The 22,289-nt window shown below is 37.6% G+C and overlaps 2 protein-coding genes across 11 annotated transcripts in view; one reads left to right on the top strand and one right to left on the bottom strand.

Moving 5' to 3' along the window:
• The window catches only part of LOC127426291 (uncharacterized), a 120,784-nt gene extending 105,346 nt beyond the window's left edge, over positions 1 to 15,438 (top strand). Inside the window, exon 2 of the mRNA XM_051673005.1 lies at positions 14,803 to 15,438. Coding sequence (XP_051528965.1) covers positions 14,803 to 15,322 — 520 coding nt within the window. The 3' untranslated portion in view covers positions 15,323 to 15,438. The remainder of the gene's footprint in view (positions 1 to 14,802) is intronic.
• LOC127426279 (succinate--CoA ligase [GDP-forming] subunit beta, mitochondrial) overlaps positions 1 to 22,289 on the bottom strand; it is a 155,716-nt gene that overhangs the window by 62,303 nt on the left and 71,124 nt on the right. For all 10 annotated transcript variants that reach the window (XM_051672976.1, XM_051672986.1, XM_051672984.1 and 7 more), the window contains 7 exons: positions 21,218 to 21,317; positions 18,393 to 18,483; positions 16,157 to 16,309; positions 12,807 to 12,896; positions 8,010 to 8,106; positions 4,613 to 4,774; positions 2,616 to 2,758 (listed from right to left, as the gene is read on the bottom strand). In XM_051672976.1, coding sequence (XP_051528936.1) covers positions 2,616 to 2,758; positions 4,613 to 4,774; positions 8,010 to 8,106; positions 12,807 to 12,896; positions 16,157 to 16,309; positions 18,393 to 18,483; positions 21,218 to 21,317 — 836 coding nt within the window. The remainder of the gene's footprint in view (positions 1 to 2,615; positions 2,759 to 4,612; positions 4,775 to 8,009; positions 8,107 to 12,806; positions 12,897 to 16,156; positions 16,310 to 18,392; positions 18,484 to 21,217; positions 21,318 to 22,289) is intronic.

The following is a 22,289-nucleotide window of genomic DNA, read 5'->3' as shown; positions in this document are numbered from 1 at the left end:
TACATTTGTTTCAGATTTACCTTGCAGCCGCAAGCATATAGTATCGAGCTCTTGCACTAGCTCCTAGTTAACCTCAAATACACATCACACAACTCTTTTCACCAGCCTTCCCTACACAGGACAGGTGAAAACCCCACCAGTCACAATTACCCAGCCAAGCACCTTCATCAAACAACCAATGCCTGGGAGCCCATCTGACGCGGCACAGCCCTAATTCACTCCCACTCCAAACTACACTGCATAAGAACCAAATAGCCATGAGCAAAAACATCTATCCATCCACATCTAACAGCGGAGGGAGGGAGGGATAATGGCGTTGTATAGCAATTGCCATTTGGATTCGACTAGCAGGTGCTGTTGGCTTTTTGTAAAACCGTGGCAAATGTGAAATGTTTTATTCATGTCCTGTGATCAAACTTTGCAACGCGGTATGTGGGGTATGTGTTGACAGAGTTCAAAGTAAAGAGTTCTCCGGCTGCCTTTTTCACATTTCTGTGTCGTAAGTTCATGAAGGCCTGAATAATAGCTATTGAATTGAGGAGACAGACTTATGTAACCCAAGTCCTACAAAATGTGTCCACTCATTTATCTGGCATTGCCTTCATCTATCTTTCTACCCCTTATAAATGGAAAGATATGACAATATACAAGTATGGAATAACGTATCACTTTGAAAGGGTTTACTTTGTGATAATGACACAAAAGAGACCGCAAAGTAATACTAGAGACATGAAACTAGCACACCTAAGTCGGAAATACATTGCCTGTAATTTACAGTTTAGTGGACATACAAAGATTTTTGACCGCATAATGCTGCAAATGAGTAGTCAAAAGAGCTGTGTAATAATATATTTTATACAATTAACATACTTGCAAATGTAATATTTCTCTAATAATTTAATGAAAATGATTTGAAAGAGGCAAGGGAAAAAAGTCCCACAAAAAACAAATCAAACATTTCTGTGGGAAGTTAGAAGGGATGCAACTGCTCATTTTATCCTGCCAGAGGGTCTAATAATTAACGTTCCCATTAACATTCCTTCCACAGAGCCTAGGTGGCTGTGAAAGCTCCTGTGAAATGCAAATCACTGTACACAGAAGCTTCAGAGTGGGAACTCAGAGACTGCAGGGGAGGGCCACCACTCTCCACCAATAGAGCTTACAAAATGTCAGGTACTTCATTGATGACAGGAGGACTAGAGAGGAGGAGCCTGGCACTAGACACTCTGTCTTGAAGAGAAATACTCAACACAAACCTTGGGATTTCTTTATGTATTGGAATTGTATGATTCAGCCCTCAAAAGGAAACATAATATTGTAACATCAATCAATATTTGTGTTTTGGTCGGCAACAAGTCTGCACTAATGCACTATTTTCTTTTACCTTTAAGATTTACAGTACAAATAGATTAGATAGATAGATTAGACAGACAAGACAGACAGACAGACAGATAGATAGACAAACAGGTAGGTAGACAGACAGATGCACGGTTAAAAGTGAGATGACGTGCAGAATAAATAACTTCACTGCCTATGTACTGTGCACATGCATGAGACAAATAAAAGACTTTGAATTAATGGACAAACCAAAGCACACCTTCAATCAGAACAGAAGCAGAACAATATGAATATGAATATGAAGTGATGCAATCATTAGACAAGAGCTTCCTTAAAATTAATCACTTTTTGCCTTCTGAAATACAGCTGCTATGTGTTGCAAGACTAAGAGAGCAGGGTGCACTATTAAAATCCCACCACTCCTGTTTACTTACATACGGTGTGCAAGATACAAGATGAATTCCGTGTCTCCTATTATTGTAAACAGAGTTCTGAGATGAAGATATCAGTGTGTGTCTCGAATGCGAACACATTCAGCCGAAACCAAATAAGGTACATATTGACAACAATTGCAAGTAAATTATTAGCATCGTACCAAGAATTCCGGTGTGCTTTGGCAAAGGATCATTATCAGAGAGTCAACTCCTTACAGCTCGTAAAAACTAGAAGCAAAAGTATCTTTTACTCCAGAGCACAGCAAGTAATCAGCACGAGGAGGACTTTAAGTGTGTGTCTGGGGGAGAAAAGTATTGGTGAAAAGATGAGTTATGAGGGGTTTGAGTGTCTGTGTGTTTACAATTTCAGAGCTAAAAAGTGTGTGTGACTGTAGCAAAGATATTGATCAGAGCTCCACCTCGTAATGATGGTAAAAAGAGTTGGGTTCGCCCGCAAGCCTATAGTCTTCTGAGGTGCTTTAAGAGTCAGCAAAATCTCAGATGGAGGAAACTTCAAAGGAGGAAAAGTAGTCCTAAATTGAGAACTGTCTGAAATGAATGTTCTGTAAAAAGAATCATCTAAATGTTCTTATCATCTCACTCCTTAAAAAACACCCCTACATTGACCTTTTTTGTATGTTTTTAAAGGTAAAGTGTCATTTTTGCGCCCCTAGCATCAAAAATGTAATTGCAAAAATATCAACTGTTTTTAAACATTCTGTTTGGTTAAACAAACAAATATCTCTCTGATTGGTTAAACAAACAAATAGCCCCACCCCGAACTCACACACATCAGTTTTAATATGTTAGTAAAGTAACTGTTTTTCTCAGAAGCATTCCTACCTTGGGATCAGCAGTGAGAAGTTTGAAGGCGACGTACACCTGGTTCTCCTTTACACCTCCACCCAGGTCCAGGAAGTTGGCAGGCTTTCCACCATGCAGGTCGATGATGTCACACGTTGCCATAGCAAGACCGGCACCATTGACTGTAGCATAACAATTTGAGTAAAACAACTGAATGAATTAAGCATGAATTTTAGAACTTCTTGATTTGGTAAAACCCCTTTCGCTTTAATGACATCATGCACTCGAATCTACGTTATCCCAGCATGATTTGTGAATGTTCAATAGATCATCTTGTGTGCTTTAATGGAAACAAGGATATTTGATTGATATTTGTAAGGATTTAACCAAATATTCAAGATTGTGGGTGGCCAAAGGTAAATTTTAAGAACTGGTCGCTGAGAAACTCATATTGATCGACTACTAATGCACATGCTTCCTTCATGTCTTTGGTGGTTACGGCCCTAGTTGAGTAGTTAGTACCAGTTAGTCATTTAACATTCTAACTGAAATTGGCTCATGACAACACTAGCTCTCAATCTATTTTTTGTTGCTTTCCAATGAAGCCAAACTGTGTTTGACTAAAAGAATACAGAATGTCAAGAGCAGTTGGAGTATATGTGTTAGGCCCATCTCGCCAAGCTGTAAGGCAGCCAACTGATTCAGCCATTTCCTGCTCATCCTACCTCTGCTGGCTCCACACATCTTCCCTTATTCTGCTCCTCAGTGCTGAGCTAACGTGCTGGCACGGGCTCTGACACTCAATAAAGTGAAATTCAGCCGAACAGCTGTCGCTTTGCTGCTTTACAAAGCTTTTAAAGTACAAACTAACTGCGAGTAAATTGTGCATGTATGTGTGTTTGTGTCTACACATCAAGGTCAGTTGGATTCACTTGCGCTTGTCTTATCTACGACTCTTGGAGCTGTACTGTGAGAGCCATGATTTATAATGAGGGACCACTTAAATGTGTAGACAAACAATCATCTTGGTTGAGTCGTTTTCCGGAACATTTTTGCTAATTAGTACCAATCGGTTCAGGCAGGTCGCTTATGGAGCTGTTAGAGAGCTGCTGGAAAAGGTGACTGGATTGGCGCCCATTTGGTTACACTTTCTCAAAATACTGTTTTCGAGACTAAAATAAACATGTCAACAACTACTAAAAAGAGCATTTCTAAAGCTGGATTTGAAATATCCCAAGAGAGATGAACTTGCTCTGAAACCCTTGAAAACCAAATGTTTTGAAAGGCATTGGGTCCATCTGGCATGTAATTTGGGCCATTTCTGTGATGCAGTACATACTGTATTCATGTCCCCATCTTACTATACTGGATAAAATATTAAAATCTGATTTTTTTAAAGATGGAAATTATTAGTATGTTTTCTTTTATCAATTCTGAATGTAGGGGTGAATTTAAAATATTTCCACACCTTTGGTTTGAGTGACATCTTTTTGGTGAGAAAGAGAGATCTTTTTGGTGGGAAAACAACAGCACAAACATCAGTAAATATTAGCAATGGATTTTATGAACTTTGTTATGTTTTGTTGTATTAGTTTTGTTGTAGTAGTTGGTTTGTCTCACTCTAAAACATTATTTAAAAAATTACAGAAATCAGTATAATCAAAAATTTGTAAAAAAAAAAGTTACACCCTCATGTAAGATAATTCTCAATCTCTCACTAAACAAAAATTCACTTTAGCTCTTTATTTACATCTGTTACGTTCCATCCTGTTGGGCATCCTGCTACATTTCTTACCATTGTGTATATAATCAAGTTATAATTAACTAGTTTTAAGTACCTGAGCTTGACCAGAGCATTTTTCTGAAAGTCTGGAATGCCCTTTTATAGAAATACTTCCCTAAATTACAACAAGTGTATATTCATTGTTTAAAAGTTACAGAGCTCAAAAAGGTACTGCACAGCAGGAATAACCCAATTACAATCATTTGATAACTAAATAGCAAGAAGCTATTGTATCTGAATAATTTAAACACACCAAAACAAGCTATGTTTCCATCCAGTCCGATGTACTTGAGGTCATATTTGGCTGCCTCGGTCTCCGTGGGGTCGCTCTCTGCAGTGTCGTCCATGGCGAACACAGCTTTCTGTCTGAACTCTGCATTGTCGTCGAAGTTGATTTTAGCATCAAAGCAAACAACTGTAAAAACAAGGCATAACAATGTTGCATTCCATTTCATTTAGTCCTATCCTGACATACTCTAACTCATCTGTGTTTAACTACAAAAATATCGGTCTTTGTCGAGTAGTCTAATATTCAAGATTGTTTGTTTTTTTAATATATGATCCAATGTTCAGTATTTCTACTTTACATCTTGTCACATTTCAAGCATGTTGAATTTATATATATATATATATATTTTTTTTTTTTCTTTCTAACAGAGATCACTCTCATGAACAAAAAGATGCAGTAAGAAATTGCTAAAGCAATGGGGACCAAATAGTGTTGGCTTTAACCAACAAATATCAGCAAACTGATATCAACAAGTTTTATCTTTTCCATTACTTTTCATAGCACATAAGTCAGCAATCATCTCTGTGGTATTCTTGAATATGGCAGTTGCAAACCCAATAATTTACACGAGTGAAAGGGAGCTGCATTTCTGTAAATCTAGTCATACAGTTTTGATAACTAACTTTGGTAGTTACAACATGGTCTTCATTGACACCATGCATATGTCTATAATATCTAATTTTATACAGTGACAAAACCCTGTAAGGTAAACAGCCATACACACACAGATGCAGAATCAGAGAATTAACCAGGGAATAGAGTTGTGGGTCTGCTCTGTGTGGCCGTATGTGACCAGACCCAGCACCTTTCTCATTTGAAGTGTTTTGCAGTCTCTCGCTGTCTCCTGAGCGTACAGGGACATGGCTCTCACTAATAAAGCTAATCTGTATAGAAGAGTACACAGAGTTCCCGAGTTATTTACAAACTCAACTTTACACTGTTACCAGGTGAGTTGAAGCTATTTTTTGCAAAGAATTATGGGTATAGAGTATAGAGAGAGATAAAAAGCAAAAGCAATACTATAATTAGTATAGTATAGTATACTGTAATATAGTAGTATGGTATTAGTTTAAGTATATCTGGTAGAAGAAAGAGAAATCAATTTTTATTTTAGTCACTTAAAAAAAAAAAAAAAAACAGTCAAAGCCATTCATAAAGTTTTGTTGTGATCTTGCCATCAAGAAATATGTCTAGAATAATGTCAGGGTGAGAACGGTATTTTCTGAATAGCTCTATTATGGTTTTCATAGAGGAAACAAACTATCCTAAGGCATTAAAAAGTTATTTCTCTTTATAAACACACAACATAAATACACTCTGACAACGATTAGATTCAATTACGATTCTTTACCTAACAATAACGATGCATCTGAAATCTTAAATTTGTTCATGATTTGATTAGATCTGATTCGATTCATTATTTTGTACAGAGCCCCTTAGAGGACAAGGGGGTAATTTTTTTCTGAAATAGTTCTGTGTGCCCTCGCAATAGTTTTGTGTTCGCTCGCAATACATTTACCACAGTTTTACTATAGAAACCATATTTCAATCTTGATATTCGTAGTAAAATTCGTAGTATCATAATAATACAGGAAAACTAAAATAACAGTAATAAAAAATCATAATTTTGTGGTTATTATGGTTAGTAAAACCATAGTAACTACAAGAATTACCATGGTAAATCTACAGTAAAACCATGGTTACTATATGGATACAGTATGCTTTATTAAAACCATGGTTTCCACCAAAAAAACATAGTTACTACAACATTACTTTAGTAAAACTATGATTTCCGCCACAAACTATGGCTATTACAGTCTACAATATTACTACAGTAAAACCATAATTAAAACTATAGTAAAACTATGGTATTTGTATAGTAAAACCATAATAAACACAAAATTGGGATTTTACATTTGACTGTATTATTACTATGGTTTCACTACAAATATCATGGTTAAAATATGGTTACTGTAGTAAAACCATGGTAAATGTATTGCAAGGTAATGCAAAACTTATTGTGAGGAAATGCAAACTATTGCGAGGGCACACAAATCCATTTCAGAGAAGAAAAAAAAAATCCCGGCCTATCCTCTAAGGGGCTCTAAAAGTTTTGGAACAACAATAACTTTCAAAATTAGGACCAAATTAAGACCAAAGAGGTTTGGCTTGTGTGTGGCTGCATATATAAACAAAAACAAAAAATGATAATAGTAATGTTACATGCATTATAGATCCGATACGATTAAAAGAAAAAATAATGCCTGATGCAACATAGTGAATTTAACAGGTTAGTTCCCTTTAAAACAGTCTGAAATCACATCTTATTCCCTATATAGTGCACTATGTGGAAGTCATTCTAAAGACAATGAGTGAATGATGAAGTGATTTCGTACTGAGCAAATGTCTGCTCATCAATCTCATTTATTAATAGAGTTCTATTCATGGTTAAACTAGATTATGGAGATATAAAATATTTTATGGAGATATAAAAGCAATATAAATAAACATACAATATTCTATTTGGGGAAAAAAGAAACAATAATTAACTTACTTTGGTTAAATGGATGCAAACAGTTAGGGAATATGATACAGATAGCCGAGCCCAGCAGCATATACTTTTTTATAAGTGTGCTTTTTTCATCTTCAATCTTGTGTGTTGTATGTCTGTTGCAAGATGGTATCTGTATTACATTGTGTATTAATATAGTAATGACAATTGATTGTTAAATTCCCTAATTGATGCATCGAAACATTTTAACACCCATAATACTCATACGGTCACAAAATATAGATGATGCAGAACAAGAAAGTAGGCAAAGGAACCTAAAAAAGGGGAGTGGCACTTTTGTAATGGCCCCTATGAGGACTAAATAATTTTACCATTATGGTGCAGGACAGAGATGATTTCTCTCCCCTTCTTTAATTTGACAGGCTACCGGTAATACTGCAGGCATTACCCTCTCTGGACCTACTGTATGTAATTTCACACCAATAAACGTAACAACATTCTATATCATTTCCTAACAGGTACCTATAAAAATAATAAATGGCTGGAAATGATATTGGGGATAGTATTTGGTCATTTAAGAACACATTTGTGCCAGTGTTAAATTGGGGAAGCTTAACTTTTAAAGCCCTGTAAAGTTTTGCTGAGACAGCACTCTCCATAGCTGTGAGAGTTTGATATAGCAACCATTAGCGTGAAATGACATTTATTCCTGAAAGCTGTAAGTTTCAATTTAGATCTATACATGAGCTCTTATGCAGTCTATAAGCAAGCACTTCTGTCTCTCATTCTCACACTCACACGCATGCGCGCGCACACACACACACACACACACACACACACACGTCTTACCTTGCCCCTCAGGTGTTTCTCCAAGAGGATTGACTTCGACTTGAGTGGCGTCGACTTTTAGGAACAGATCATAGAGTCGCTTAATCTGATCTGCAGCCTGTGACAGACCCACAAAGAGCACTAATTACCCAAGCTGCACACATGCCGCAGAGCTCTGAGAGCTTACATAAGCCATTCAAACTCACCTTGAAACCTCAAGCATGACAAAACACACATACACATGCACACCATATACACTGCCCAGTAAAGAGGTTGTATACTTGACTGAACACCCACTGTGATGAGCAGAATGCACTCTTAGTCTTGAGATTTTGAATATGTCTACGACCGATGAAATTATAATTTTATATTTTACAATACTACTTTAATTATTGCACATTTACTTTCATACTATTTTAATTATATAACCTTTAGCTAGCTGTCTGAGAAACATATTACTAAAAGCTTATTTTGTAATACTTTCGTAAATACTTTATTTTTTACTTTCATAATACTTTCATAGAAGACTTTGTAAAACTCTGTTTTGTAATTTTATAATACTTTTGCAGATTACTTTTTAATACTTTCCTATGTTGTACTTTTGAAATACTTAATGCTTTTATAGAAGATTTTTTTTTTTCATTCTTTTGAAATACTTTCTTAATACTTTCATGTTTAGAACTTTGATAATGCATTTGTAGAAGATATTCCAAAACTTTTATATTTCGTATTACTTTCTTAATACTTTGTTATAATATGTTTGTAATATGTTCATATTTTGGACTTCTATAACACTGTCATAATACTTACATATTTCTTACTTTGTAACACTTATTTTTAAGAAGATGTGGTAATATTTGTATTTTGTACTTTTATACTGTGATACTTTCATAGAAGACTATATAATATAATTGTATTTAGTCATCTTAATATACTTTTGTGGATGATTTTGTAATGCTTTTGCATTTTTGAAATACTTTAATTCTTTTATAGAAGATTTTTTATTTTGAAACACTTTTGTAGATTTTAATAATACTTAAATATTTTGATTAATTGTAACAATTTCGTATTTTGTAATACTTTCTTAATATTTCAGATGAAGATTTTGTAATACTTACTAATTTTTTACTCCTGTAAAAAATGTATCTGACACTAAAATATTTATTCATTCGTTTCAATTCCCATACTACAATTTCTGATAACATGAAGAGTCAAAAGTAAACTTTATGAAAAGTCTATGGTTTACACTACCGGTCAAAAGTTTTGAAACACGACTGAAATGTTTCTTATGATCTTAAAAATCTTCTGATCTGAAGGCGTATGCTTAAATGTTTGAAATTAGTTTTGTAGACAAAAATATAATTGTGCCACCATATTAATTTATTTCATTATAAAACTAAAATTTAATTAAAAAAAAAATGCACCATTTTTTAAAAAAAACATGAGTGAACAGGCAAAACACATTTATTTTTATTTCTTATGGGATTCATATTCAACTGTAGGTTATAACAGAATGGCACAATCATAAAACAAAACATGGCAACAAAGAAAAAAATTAAATGACTCCTGTTCAAAAGTCTGCATACCCTTAGTTCTTAATATTGTGTATTGCCCCCTTTAGCATCAATGACAGTGTGCAGTCTTTTGTAATAGTTGTCTATGAGGCCCCAAATTCTTGCAGGTGGTATAACTGCCCATTCGTCTTGGAAAAAAATGCCTCCAGGTCATGCAAAGTCTTTGGTCGTCTTGCATAAACCGCACGTTTGAGATCTCGCCATAGTGGCTCGATGATATTAAGGTCAGGAGACTGTGATGGCCACTCCAGAACCTTCACCTTTTTCTGTTGCAACCACTGGAGGGTCAACTTGGCCTTGTGCTTAGGGTTATTGTTCTACTGGAAAGTCCAAAAGCGTCCCATGCGCAGCTTTCGTGCAGAAGAATGCAAATTGTCTGCCAGTATTTTCTGATAACATGCTACATTCATCTTGCCATCAATTTTCACAAGATTCCCCGTGCCTTTAGAGCTCACACACCCCCAAAACATCAGTGAGCCACCACCATGCTTCACAGTGGGTATGATATTCTTTTCACTATAGGCCTTTTTGACCCCCCTCCAAACATAGCGTTTATGGTTGTGACCATAAAGCTCTATTTTGGTCTCGTCACTCCAAATTACAATGTGCCAGAAGCTGTGAGGCATGTCAAGGTGTTGTCGGGCATATTGTAACCGGGCTTTTTTGTGGCATTGGTGCAGTAAAGGCTTCTTTCTGGCACCTCGACCATGCAGCTCATTTTTAAGTATCATTGTATTGTGCTCCTTGAAACAACCACATGTGTCTTTTTCCAGAGCAACCTGTATTTCTCCTGAGGTTACCTGTGGGTTTTTCTTTGTATCCCGAACAATTCTTCTGGCAGTTGTGGCTGAAATCTTTCTTGGTCTTCCTGACCTTGGCTTGGTATCAAGAGATCCCTGAATTTTCCACTTCTTAATAAGTGATTGAACAGTACTGACTGGCATTTTCAAGGCTTTGGATATCTTTTTATATCCTTTTCCATCTTTATAAAGTTCCATTACCTTGTTACGCAGGTCTTTTGACAGTTCTTTTCTGCTCCCCATGCCTGCTCAGTGCATCCATGTGAGAGCTAACAAACTCATTGACTATTTATACACAGACACTAATTGCAATTTAAAAAGCCACAGGTGTGGGAAATTAACCTTTAATTGCCATTTAAACCTGTGTGTGTCACCTTGTGTGTCTGTAACAAGGCCAAATATTCAAGGGTATGTACACTTTTGATCAGGGCCATTTGGGTGATTTCTGTTATCATTATGATTTAAAAAGTAGCCAAACAACTGTGAAAATAAATGGCTTCATATGATCACTACCCTTAAATAAAAGGGACAGTTTTTTGGCATGATCAGTCATATTTTCAAAATCAATGCCAAAATTTCACAATTTCTGTCAGGGTATGCAAACTTTTGAGCACAACTGTATATAAAATTAAGATTTTTAAATAGTCGTTGTTTGTACTTTGTTAATTTAAAGATTCAAAAATAAAAATGCATACATTTATGGAAATGCAAAATGTTTATAAACACATACTTTTATTCATTTTTATTCTTAAAGTTAGACTACTAGAGCACCTGAATCATTCTACCACAGCTGAGGTTTGAGGAGAGGCAAAGACAGAAAAGATAACTGACTGCTTATTGCTCTATGCCAAGCTGTTTCGTGTGCTTTCTGAAAGCATGACATCGTAACAAATTTGACTTTCTAAGCATTTAAGAGTTAAAATGACATCTCTCTCTTCCCCTAGCCAATGGAAGCTTTTTTGATAATGAGAGCAGGCTGACAGAAAACATTGTAGTGCGGCTCTCATCAGCACGCACAGCCGTGCGCTGTCAATTTTTCATCTCGCTGCACTTCAAAGTGGTGAAGCTAAGTTAACGGTATACTGCATGCCAAAGCATTCTAATTAGCATTGACTCAAATAGATGGTTGCAAAATATGCACATTAAAGGGATGGCTTTACGAGAGCCAAACTGACAAGCCAGACATTTAGCAATAACTTCCATAAACCTAAGCAACTAAAATCAATGTTCAATCAGAGAAAATAAGCATTTGTTCACAAATATACACAATGTTGAGAGTTTACAAATGTTTCAATTAAGATGATACTGTATATGTTTTTTTCTGCCTTTTCAACATTCTGAACTAATACAGAAATTTCTGTAGTGCTGCTTCGTGTGACGAAGCAAATGCAAATCGTAGCATCATTGACAATACAATCAGAAGCATACTTTAGAACAGTGATTCTCAACTGGTAGGTTCTGTTTTGAAAGCAGGGAAAAACAATGCTAAATGCAAATAATAAAATGAAACTAAGCATATAATTGTGTATAGCAACGATAGAAAAATATATAAGCTTATAAACTATTACAATTGAGGAGAAAATGTTTTTTTCATATCTTTTGTTGTTGATGCCGCACATTCAATCAAACTCTAAAGTATTTTGCTGCAAATTCATCTGTCACTTGCATATATGGCTAAACCTACAATCTTTGCCCCAGTGTTTCTACTATAGGCTGGTATAAAGGCTGGTAAATCACACTTCTGCTGTTATTTATGCATTTACAAAATTGTCACTTTGTCTATTTAGTCTATGTCATGTTAATAATTTAGCACATTGTTTGGTCTATGCGGTTTATGGTAATTTTAATACATTTTACTGTTTTATTTAAAAAAAACAACATTTCTTACTTTTCTTTACTATGATAAACAACTTCAGTACTGTGTTGGGTCACCAATTGATGTCCAATTTAAAATATGTGTCCTAAGGCAAAACCAGTTGAGAATGACTGCTTAAGAAAAACAAAAAACAAAACAGTATAGGCTTATTTTAAATCAAGCAGTTGGCGATATGCAATCTACTGCACTAAAAGGCACTCACAGAATCGGTGCAAGACTGCACAATAAATGTCATAAATTCTTGGGAAGATTAATACTTGGGCTTATCGTTTATGGCAACGTTAGTTGCAGCGAATCTGCCATCCATTTATAGGTGGCAGTTTATGTGAGTGATCCAACAGCACAATTGTTGATGGCTGGTTGTGTCTGCTCAGGCCTAAAGCATAACAAAAATGTTTAATGACTGTTTTGGCAGAGTCACCATGTTCATTATTCTTTTGCTCTTTTTCTCCATGAGAGAGATGGAGACACAGGACAAGGAGAGGTGAGGTAAGGTAAGGTGAGGGGGGGCTGTGGTCCCTTTAACGACACTGACAGTAATGGCAGAATTTCAGTCCAACCACATTACCTGTCTCTCCAATGGTCCTTTGAATCCCAAATTAGCTGCCATACGTAGCGCCTGGTCATCTCGAACCCCCTCGAATATATCTATGACTTCCTGTGTTAAGAGTTGGGATAAAGAAAGAGAGAGAGGAAACCAACCATCAGCCAAAATTTGACACAAAGCGGATGTTCATATTAAAATCAAGAGAACTGCAATTAAGTGCTGGCACGCAGCCAACATCAAAAGAGCTGGAGAACAATGGCTTACAATTTTTTTTTCCAATTATGAGGCCATCTCTAACCAATCACTCATACACACAGAAACACACAAGAGAGATAATGCAAAAAAAAGATGAAACAATGAGCTACAAGATTGAAACAGCCATTAAATTTGTTAAAGGAATTGTTCACCTAAAAATGAAAATTATGTCATCATTTACAGACCAGAATGGCACTGTTTTCCATACAAGGGAAGCAGACAATGACCAGGGGCTTTCAAACTTCAATATATATATATATATATATATATAGTATACAGTATAGTATATAAACTTACTGAGCACTTAATTAGGAACACTTCGCTCTCAAAACACTTTGCCTCAATTCTTCATGGCATGGATTTTTGAGATTCTGGTTCATGTTGACATGATTACATCACGCAATTTCCGCAGATTTGTCAGCTGCACATTCATGCTGCGAATCTCCCATTCTACCACATCCCAAAGGTGTTCTACTGGATTCAGATCCGGTGATGGGGAAGGCCACTGAAGAACAGTGAACTCATTGTCATGTTCATGAAACAAGTTTGAGATGAATTTTCCTTTGTGACATGGTGCATTAAAATGCTGAAAGTTGCCATTAGAAGATGGATAAATTGGGGCCATGAAGGGATGCACATGGTCAGAAACTATACTCAACTAGGCTGTGGCATTCATGCGATGATTGATTGGTATTATCTGGCCCAAAGTGTGTCAAGAAAACATTCCCCACACCATTACACCACCGCCACGAGCTTGGATTGTTGACACAAGGAAGGTTGGGTCCATGGATTCATGCTGTTGGCGCCAAATTCTGACCCCACCATCTGTGTGCCTCAGCAGAAATCGAGATTCATTAGACCAGGCTACTTTTTTCCAGTCTTCAACTGCCCAGTTGCAGCCTCAGCTTTCTGTTCTTAGCTGACAGAAGTTGAACCCGACGTGGCTTCTGCTGTTTTAGCCCATCCGCCTCAAGGTTTGACGTGTTGTACATTCTGAGATGCTATTCTGCTCACCACAATTGTACAGAGTGGTTATCTGAGTTACTGTAGCCTTTCTGTCAGCTCGAACCAGTCTGGTCATTCTCCGTTGACCTCTCTCACCAACAAGGCTTTTCTGCCCGTAGAACTGCTGCTCACTGTTTTTTTTATTTTATTTTTGGCATAATTGTGAGTTAACTCTAGAGACTGTTTTGCATGAAAATCCCAGGAGATCAGCAGTAACAGAAATACTCATATACTCACATAAATAAGTAGGTGTACAGGTGTTCCTAATAAAGTGTTCAGTAAGTGAAACCATTCTACTTTCAGCTTTATGCAAAGAACAGATCTAATTATTTAATTTGCTTAAAATCTTCCCATTCCGCCATAGCTCTTATACCTAATTTACACTTCTTCTTATTCAAACTTGCCATGTGAAGACATCAATGATGCTGAATGCCATTAGTACTTGCATGTCATGTGTTCGATCATGACACAGTAAGTTTGAATATACACTATATTGCCAAAAGTATTTGCTCATCTGCCTTTAGACACATATGAACTTAAGTGACATCCCATTCTTAATCCATAGGGTTTAATATGACGTCGGCCCACCCTTTGCAGCTATAACAGCTTCAACTCTTCTGGGAAGGCTTTCCACAAGGTTTAGGAGTGTGTTTATAGGAATTTTTGACCATTCTTCCAGAAGCACATTTGTGAGGTCAGACACTGATGTTGGACGAGAAGGCCTGGCTCACAGTCTTCGCTCTAATTCATCCTAAAGGTGCTCTATCGGGTTGAGGTCAGGACTCTGTGCAGGCCAGTCAAGTTCTTCCACACCAAACTCGCTCATCCATGTCTTTATGGACCTTGCTTTGTGCACTGGTGCGCAGTCATGTTGGAACAGGAAGGGGCCATCCCCAAACTGTTCCCACAAAGTTGGGAGCATGGAATTGTCCAAAATCTCTTGGTATGCTGAAGCATTCAGAGTTCCTTTCACTGGAACTAAGGGGCCAAGCCCAGCTCCTGAAAAACAACCCCACACCATAATCCCCTCTCCACCAAACTTCACAGTTGGCACAATGCAGTCAGACAAGTACCGTTCTCCTGGCAACCGCCAAACCCAGACTCGTCCATCAGATTGCCAGATGGAGAAGCGTGAGTTGTCACTCCAGAGAATGCGTCTCCACTGCTCTAGAGTCCAGTGGCGGCGTGCTTTACACCACTGCATCCGACGCTTTGTATTGCACTTGGTGATGTATGGCTTGGATGCAGCTGCTCGGCCATGGAAACCCATTCCATGAAGCTCTCTACGCACTGTTCTTGAGCTAATCTGAAGGCCACATGAACTTTGGAGGTCTGTAGCGATTGACTCTGCAGAAAGTTGGCGACTTCTGCGCACTATGCGCCTCAGCATCCGCTGACCCCGCTCTGTCACTTTACGTGGCCTACCACTTAGTGGCTGAGTTGCTGTCATTCCCAATCGCTTCCACTTTGTTATAATACCACTGACAGTTGACTGTGGAATATTTAGTAGCGAGGAAATTTCACGACTGGACTTGTTGCACAGGTGGCATCCTATCACAGTACCACGCTGGAATTCACTGAGCTCCTGAGAGCAGCCCATTCTTTCACAAATGTTTATAGAAGCAGTCTGCATGCCTAGGTGCTTCATGTTATACACCTGTGGCCATGGAAGTGATTGGAACACCTGAATTCAATTATTTGGATGGGTGAGTGAATACTTTTGGCAATATAGTGTATGTGAGTGCAAATTAGATTTGACCATTACAACTTAAATTTCAGTCTGTTCCTCACACAAATCGATCGTACGTCTTCAGAAAACTTTGCATGGACAACTTTTATGGTGCTTTTATGATGCTTATTTGAGCTTGATGGAACTCAATTTTCAAACCCATTCACTTTCATTGTATGGAAAAGAGCAGCGTGAATACTCTTCAAAATATATCCTTTTGGGTTTTATGGAAGAATTTCAGTCATACGATTTTGGAAAGACACGAGGGTGAGTACATTAGACATACTGTACATACAGTCCTTTCACACAAAATTATTTAAAAACTGATTTCTACACCCCAGAACAAGTCTTCTCATTCAATAAACAAAGAGAGTGTGTGTACTTTGAAGATGAGTTCTGGTGTCGTGGCAGCCACTTCCTCTATGTCCACTCCACCCTGAGGGCTGCCCACCATCACAGGTCCGTTACAGGAACGGTCCATCAGAATGGCAAAGTATGTTTCCCTGGAGATATCCAGAGCTTCAGCAACCATAACCTGTCCACCACAAACAAATCCACCAAGTAATGATGGTGTGTTACAAAATAAGGTACATCATGAACAGGCACAGATTTTTGAAGCAGAGCACATGTTCTGCTAGGCCCTGCTGCTAAAACAACCTGACTAGCTGATATGAGAGATATCAAGTGGGAAAGCAGGGAATCACAAACAAGGATGAAAACACAACTACTTTAAATTGTTGAGTGATAGGAAAGTGGAAGGGCTGAAAAGGGAAGTGACAGAAAAGAGGAAGAGGGAAGGGAGGAGGAGGAAAGCAAGGGAAAATAGATAAAGAAAGATGTTAAAAGCTTTAGATGTGTCTCTCTGTGGCTGCATCGCGTTTCACTGGTTTTCAGCTTCTCTAGCCATAAACATTGTGTTTCTAGGATGCTGTTTCAAAAACATGTCTTAACACCCTGCACCCTCCTTTGTCCAGCTGTCTTTGATCAGCTGTCAGTTGGTTGTCTGTACAACTGCGCGTTGCCTGTACAGCTGGAGCTGCGCTTATTGCACCCTTCTGACTGGGACTCGCTATAGCATGAAGATGCCACTTCAAGCTTGAATTGATCTGTTGGTTGCTTATTATGGTGGCGTGATTAATTGCATTAATTGTTTTATGCATTATTTTACATATAAAATGAAAACCCACTGAATTAAAACTCATCAGCCTTACATTGGTGACAGCCTCATGTGGGTGACATAGGTTTAAATCCAGCCTGCAACATGCCACTTTGATTTTTTAGATCATAAGTTGCCAAGCTGCTAAATAAGGACTATAAATCCCACTATGATGCAAATTTATGTGACTGAATTTATTATTATTTATTTTATCCGTCGTTGTAGTCCGTCTGTAGCAATTTTTTACACAGTGTCCTCCAAATTCACATTTGATTTACAATTGTGCATTATTTTATGTTGTAAAGCAAAGCGTGAGCGTCTCTAAGTAACCACAGATCTTATTTTAATCATAAATTAAAATGTATTTTGTAAAATCTCACTGGAAGGTTTGCTGCAGGTTCACCACTACCGGTGAAGAGCTGCAAACTTCTGGCAAACATTTCTGGCAAATCACAAGCTCATTTGCATGAGAAAATAATTAGTGGCAAATTATCGGTAAGTTTGAGGCTAGTTTGCGAGAATCATAAGGGGTCATAAATGAACAGATCATTATGGATGCCAAAATTAATATGTGCTGCCTACAAGTGCAATTTAAAACAGGCCTAACAGCACCAACACCCTGTCCTTTTCTGTTTTTCCTCTCAATAAACTGATCCTAAATTCTGAATTGATGAGGAAAACCTCATTATACAATAACACATCCATGGGGGGGTTACCACACGCTTGAACTGGCATTTCCAAAGCATTTTTTGATGCATCCTACCCCTGTTCCTCTTCACCTACTTTTAGTTGGATCTGTCCTACTCTTCCAAACACTGCCACCCCCGTTGCTCTTTCTCAGCCATGAAATAGACAGAAATGTGATGGTTATGTTTTGCAAAAATTTTGGGCCGGTCGAGTGAGGGAATGCTGATGGGAATGAAAGCGGGCGTTAATGGGGAGCTCTATGCCATATTTAAAGACGAGAGGGAGAAGAGGACAAACACTCGCTAAGTGCAGGAAGACGTCATTACCTCGAGAGGGAGAGAGATAAATAGATAAACAGACGGGGTGTGTGTAGGAGTTTGCAAGTCTGTGTGAGTGTCAGACACAAAGATGCAGAGAAAGAAATTATATTTCAGCTTGTTAGTGACACATGGAAATGGCTTTTTACCAACATTCCCTGCACAGAGGTCTAACTCACATTGTATATTCATCTCAATGAACCATGACACCTAACTCAGCTAAGAGCAAAAGACCATTTCTAAAAAAAGAAAGACAAAGAGGAAAAACTAGTGCATTTTTACTAGTAATCAACATAATCAACTAGTGTATGATTGTAAGAAAACAAATGTGGAGAGAGAGAAAGAGAGAATTTAATTTCCAAGTGTAAGAGTAACCATTTATTTAGTGGAACAACGTTATTCCAGGAGTTAAACAAGTAAAAAAACCAAAAAAAAAACAAATGTGCTCTCCTGCATACCGTGTTTACTTTGACTCCTTCCTTAGGGGTCTGTTTGGTGGTCAGATTGAAGCCGAGCATTTTTCCGGCTAGGTCGCCAACAACAGCAGGGCTGAAATATAGAAAGACATCAATAACAGAGCAAGATAATCATTGTAGATACTTCGAAAAAGTTTCACAATTAAAATAAATTACTCAATGGGATGGTGAGGAAAAGTAGTACTAGAACTTGAAACTCAAGAATATAGTTTGATCCAGCGTCTGAAATTTAGGTTTTTTTCCATTTATGTCTGGAAATATGAACTTTTCTGGATTTTCAAACATAGTAAACAAACAAAAGTTATTATGTGAAACTAACAAGAAATATTTAAAATTCTGCACTATTTCTAGGTTACTAATTAAATGCAAGTTAATTTCTGAAATTTACAATGTTATCACTTTTGTACAAAATCTCAGACTTCCTTGCTTCCATTGAAGCGCACATGATGCTCTTTGGAATATTCTCAAATCATGCTGGGAAAACATGGATCATCAGGTTTTGCACAAACTTGTGGAGTCCATGCCACATCAAGTGCATGCTGTCATTAAAGCAAAAGGGGTATGTACCAAATACTAAGAAATTCTGAAATTGATGTGCATTTCTGAATTAAACTATTTTGTCCAATTGTTATGCTGATAATATAATTTTTTTTTTTTTTTCTGGATTTTTCCCCTTTTTCTCCCAATTTGGAATGCCCAATTCCCGATGCGCTCTAAGTCCTCGTGGTCGCATAGTGATTCGCCTCAGTCCAGGTGGCGGAGGACGAATCCTAGTTGCCGCCGCGTCTGAAACAGTCAACCCGCGCATCTTATCACGTGGCTTGTTGAGCGCGTTGCCACGGAGAAATAGCGCGTGTGGAGGCTTCACGCCATCCACCCCGGCAACCACGCTCAATTCACCATGCGCCCCACCGAGAACAAACCACATTATAGCGACCACGAGGAGGTTACCCCATGTGACTCTACCCTCCCTAGCAACTGGGCCAATTTGGTTGCTTAGGAGACCTGGCTGGAGTCACTCAGCACGCCCTGGGATTCGAACTAGCGAACTCCAGGGGTGGTAGCCAGCGTATTTTACCACTGAGCTACCCAGGCCTGATAATATAATTTCTAATAAAAAAAATAATTATTCAATTAGAAAAATGCAAAATGGAACAGATTTTCAATAGATGTCAGACTTATTAATAACGCAAGACCCCTGTCCACATACATGTACATTGTATTTCGGTTCGCTATACGCAACACATAATTTAAATGAATTTAAACAGATTGAACACTGTTCACAACACTCTAGGCTCTCATTTAAGGGTTAAACTGCTGGCACACTGAGTCACGTGACACAACAACATGACCTTGATTTCTGTGAAGCGCTTCTAAGGGTGCAGAGCCAACAAAAGTGTGTCTGGTAAGAAACCAGATGAAAAGTTTTTTCATTGAAACCTGTTTGGGTGTAAAGAGTAGTGTCTGTATATTCGTTTGATATGTCGCTTTATTTATTTTTTTTTTCGCTTGTCAGTTTTCTGATAAATATGATGTCAACATACATGGATTTTGGGACATTTTTTGACTCAAAAGTAAAAAAAATAAATAAAATAAAATAATTTGAATAATTTTCGACATTAACACATCTGTGGGTCATTTCACTTCATTTTAATATAATTTTTGTTATATTTTATTTTGTTATCACTGTACAATACGGTTCTATACATTAACATTGGAAAATGCATTCCTATGTTCACTGTGCATTATCACATTGAGAATTAATGGGTTCATCCAAAAGCTGAAAAATGTTGCTTTCAGCGGCTTTATAAGGTGCATTTTGAACTATTCTGAGACCAGTGCAGACAGACAGCACACTGGAGGTTAAGTCATTCACTAAATAGGGAGTAAGGAAGTAGCTCTCTATGCAGCTAAGCGCATTCAATCCAAATATCCTATCAAAAGTTCAGTTCCAGGCTGCAGATGATGTTTGGACCACGTTTGGAACATGTTTGGCAGAAATGGGACAATGGTAATCAGTGCATAGATTCAGAATTTATAATGAATCATTTTATTTTAACATGATTTGCATGTGATTGGATGATGTTGGGCATTACTTTGAATCAGAATTAATTATGCTAATTTCTGGTGCGCATACTGACAATGCATGTCCGAATCTGGCTCACAACATTTGCTGATCCCACTCCCCCATCTTCTCCTGTCATCTCTCTATTGTACTATAAATAAAAATGGCAAAGAGGTCCAAAAAATTTTTTTTTTTTTAAATCCTACCGATCTCTCAAGGACATAAAAAGTGCTGTGCTCATTTGCTAGATAAAACAGATCAGGCTGCAGTTCAGAATGTTTTCTCTGTATGATTTTCTTCATCACGAACGCTAAAGTACACTACAATGACAGTGATACATGACATGGGCACTCAAGTCATAAATCAGCACCTACTTGAGGAAACCATGTGGCTTTCTGCTAAAGTTCCTACTCTGGCTGTCAGAGATTGCTATATTTCACATGTCTCCACTCTCAAAGGTTTTTATTTTTTTACACAACATTTTCGTTTTACAGTTGCTTTTACACTTACAGTATAATAGGTTCATTGCTACTGAATCTACAAACAGCTGAGGAATCCATCATTCTGCGCTGTAACTAAGTTTTGAGGGCACCCGCAAATGCTGAGAGCAGCATGATATTTTGCTCTATTTTCTTGGTGAGAAATGCAATGTTTAAAACAATGGCTTGAGTTTTTAAAGGAATGAAAGAAAAGAATTTAAGATATATTCTTCCACAGAAATTGGTTCTAAGCAGGCACTCACTCTTTTGTTAAATGCACCCCTCCTTTCAGGCCGCTGTCGAACACTCCTTTGCCTCTTCCTCCTGCTAAAATCTGAGCTTTTAGGACAATCTCCCTTGCATCTAAAATAACAGAAAGGACAGATAGGTTTAGAGCCAAAAGATAATATATTCACACCGATCAGCCACAACATTAAAACCACCTGCCTAATATTGTGTAGGTCCCCCTTGTGCCACCAAAACAGTGCCAACCTGAATCTCAGAATAGCATTCCGAGATGCTATTCTTCTCACCACAACTGTATAGAGCAGTTATCCGATTTACCGTAGACTTTGTCAGTTCAAACCAGTCTGGTCATTCTCTATTGACCTCTTTCATCAATAAGGCGTTTCCATCCACAGAACTGCTGCTCACTGGTTGTTTTTTGTTTCTGTCACCATTCTGGGTAAACTCTAGAGACTGTTGTGTGTGAAAATCCCAGGTGATCAGCAGTTACAGAAATACTCAAACCAGCCCATCTGGCACCAACAATCATTCATGCGATTATCTAATTAGCCAATTGTGTGGCAGCAGTGCAGTGCATAAAGGCATGCATACACGGGTCAGGAGCTTCAGTTAATGTTCACATCAACCATCAGAATGTGGAAAAAATTTGATCTCAGTGATTTAGACCATGGCATGATTGTTGGTGCCAGATGGCTGGTTTGAGAATTTCTGTAACTGCTGATCTCCTGGGATTTTCACACACAACAGTCTCTAGAGTTTACTCCTCATGGTGCCAAAAACAAAAAACATCCAGTGAGTGGCAGTTCTGTTGACGGAAATATTATTCTGAGATGCAAGTTGGCGCTGTTTTGGCAGCACAAGGGGGACCTACACAATATTAGGCAGGTGGTTTTAATGTTGTGGCTGATCGGTGTCTATGTTAAAGAGAACACATGCAGTCAATTATGTGAATATGTGTTATGCGAATTATCACGAATATGCAATATGCAAATATACATAAATTATATAAATTAATGTGGTGGCATGACAGGACCAAATTCATGGTCTCAGTGTTATTGGTTGTAACAACATGTAACAATTTAAGAATGG

This window comes from Myxocyprinus asiaticus, chromosome 35 (assembly GCF_019703515.2).
Source record: "Myxocyprinus asiaticus isolate MX2 ecotype Aquarium Trade chromosome 35, UBuf_Myxa_2, whole genome shotgun sequence".
Lineage (NCBI taxonomy): Eukaryota > Metazoa > Chordata > Actinopteri > Cypriniformes > Catostomidae > Myxocyprinus > Myxocyprinus asiaticus.
This window is presented reverse-complemented; position numbering and strand designations above follow the sequence as displayed.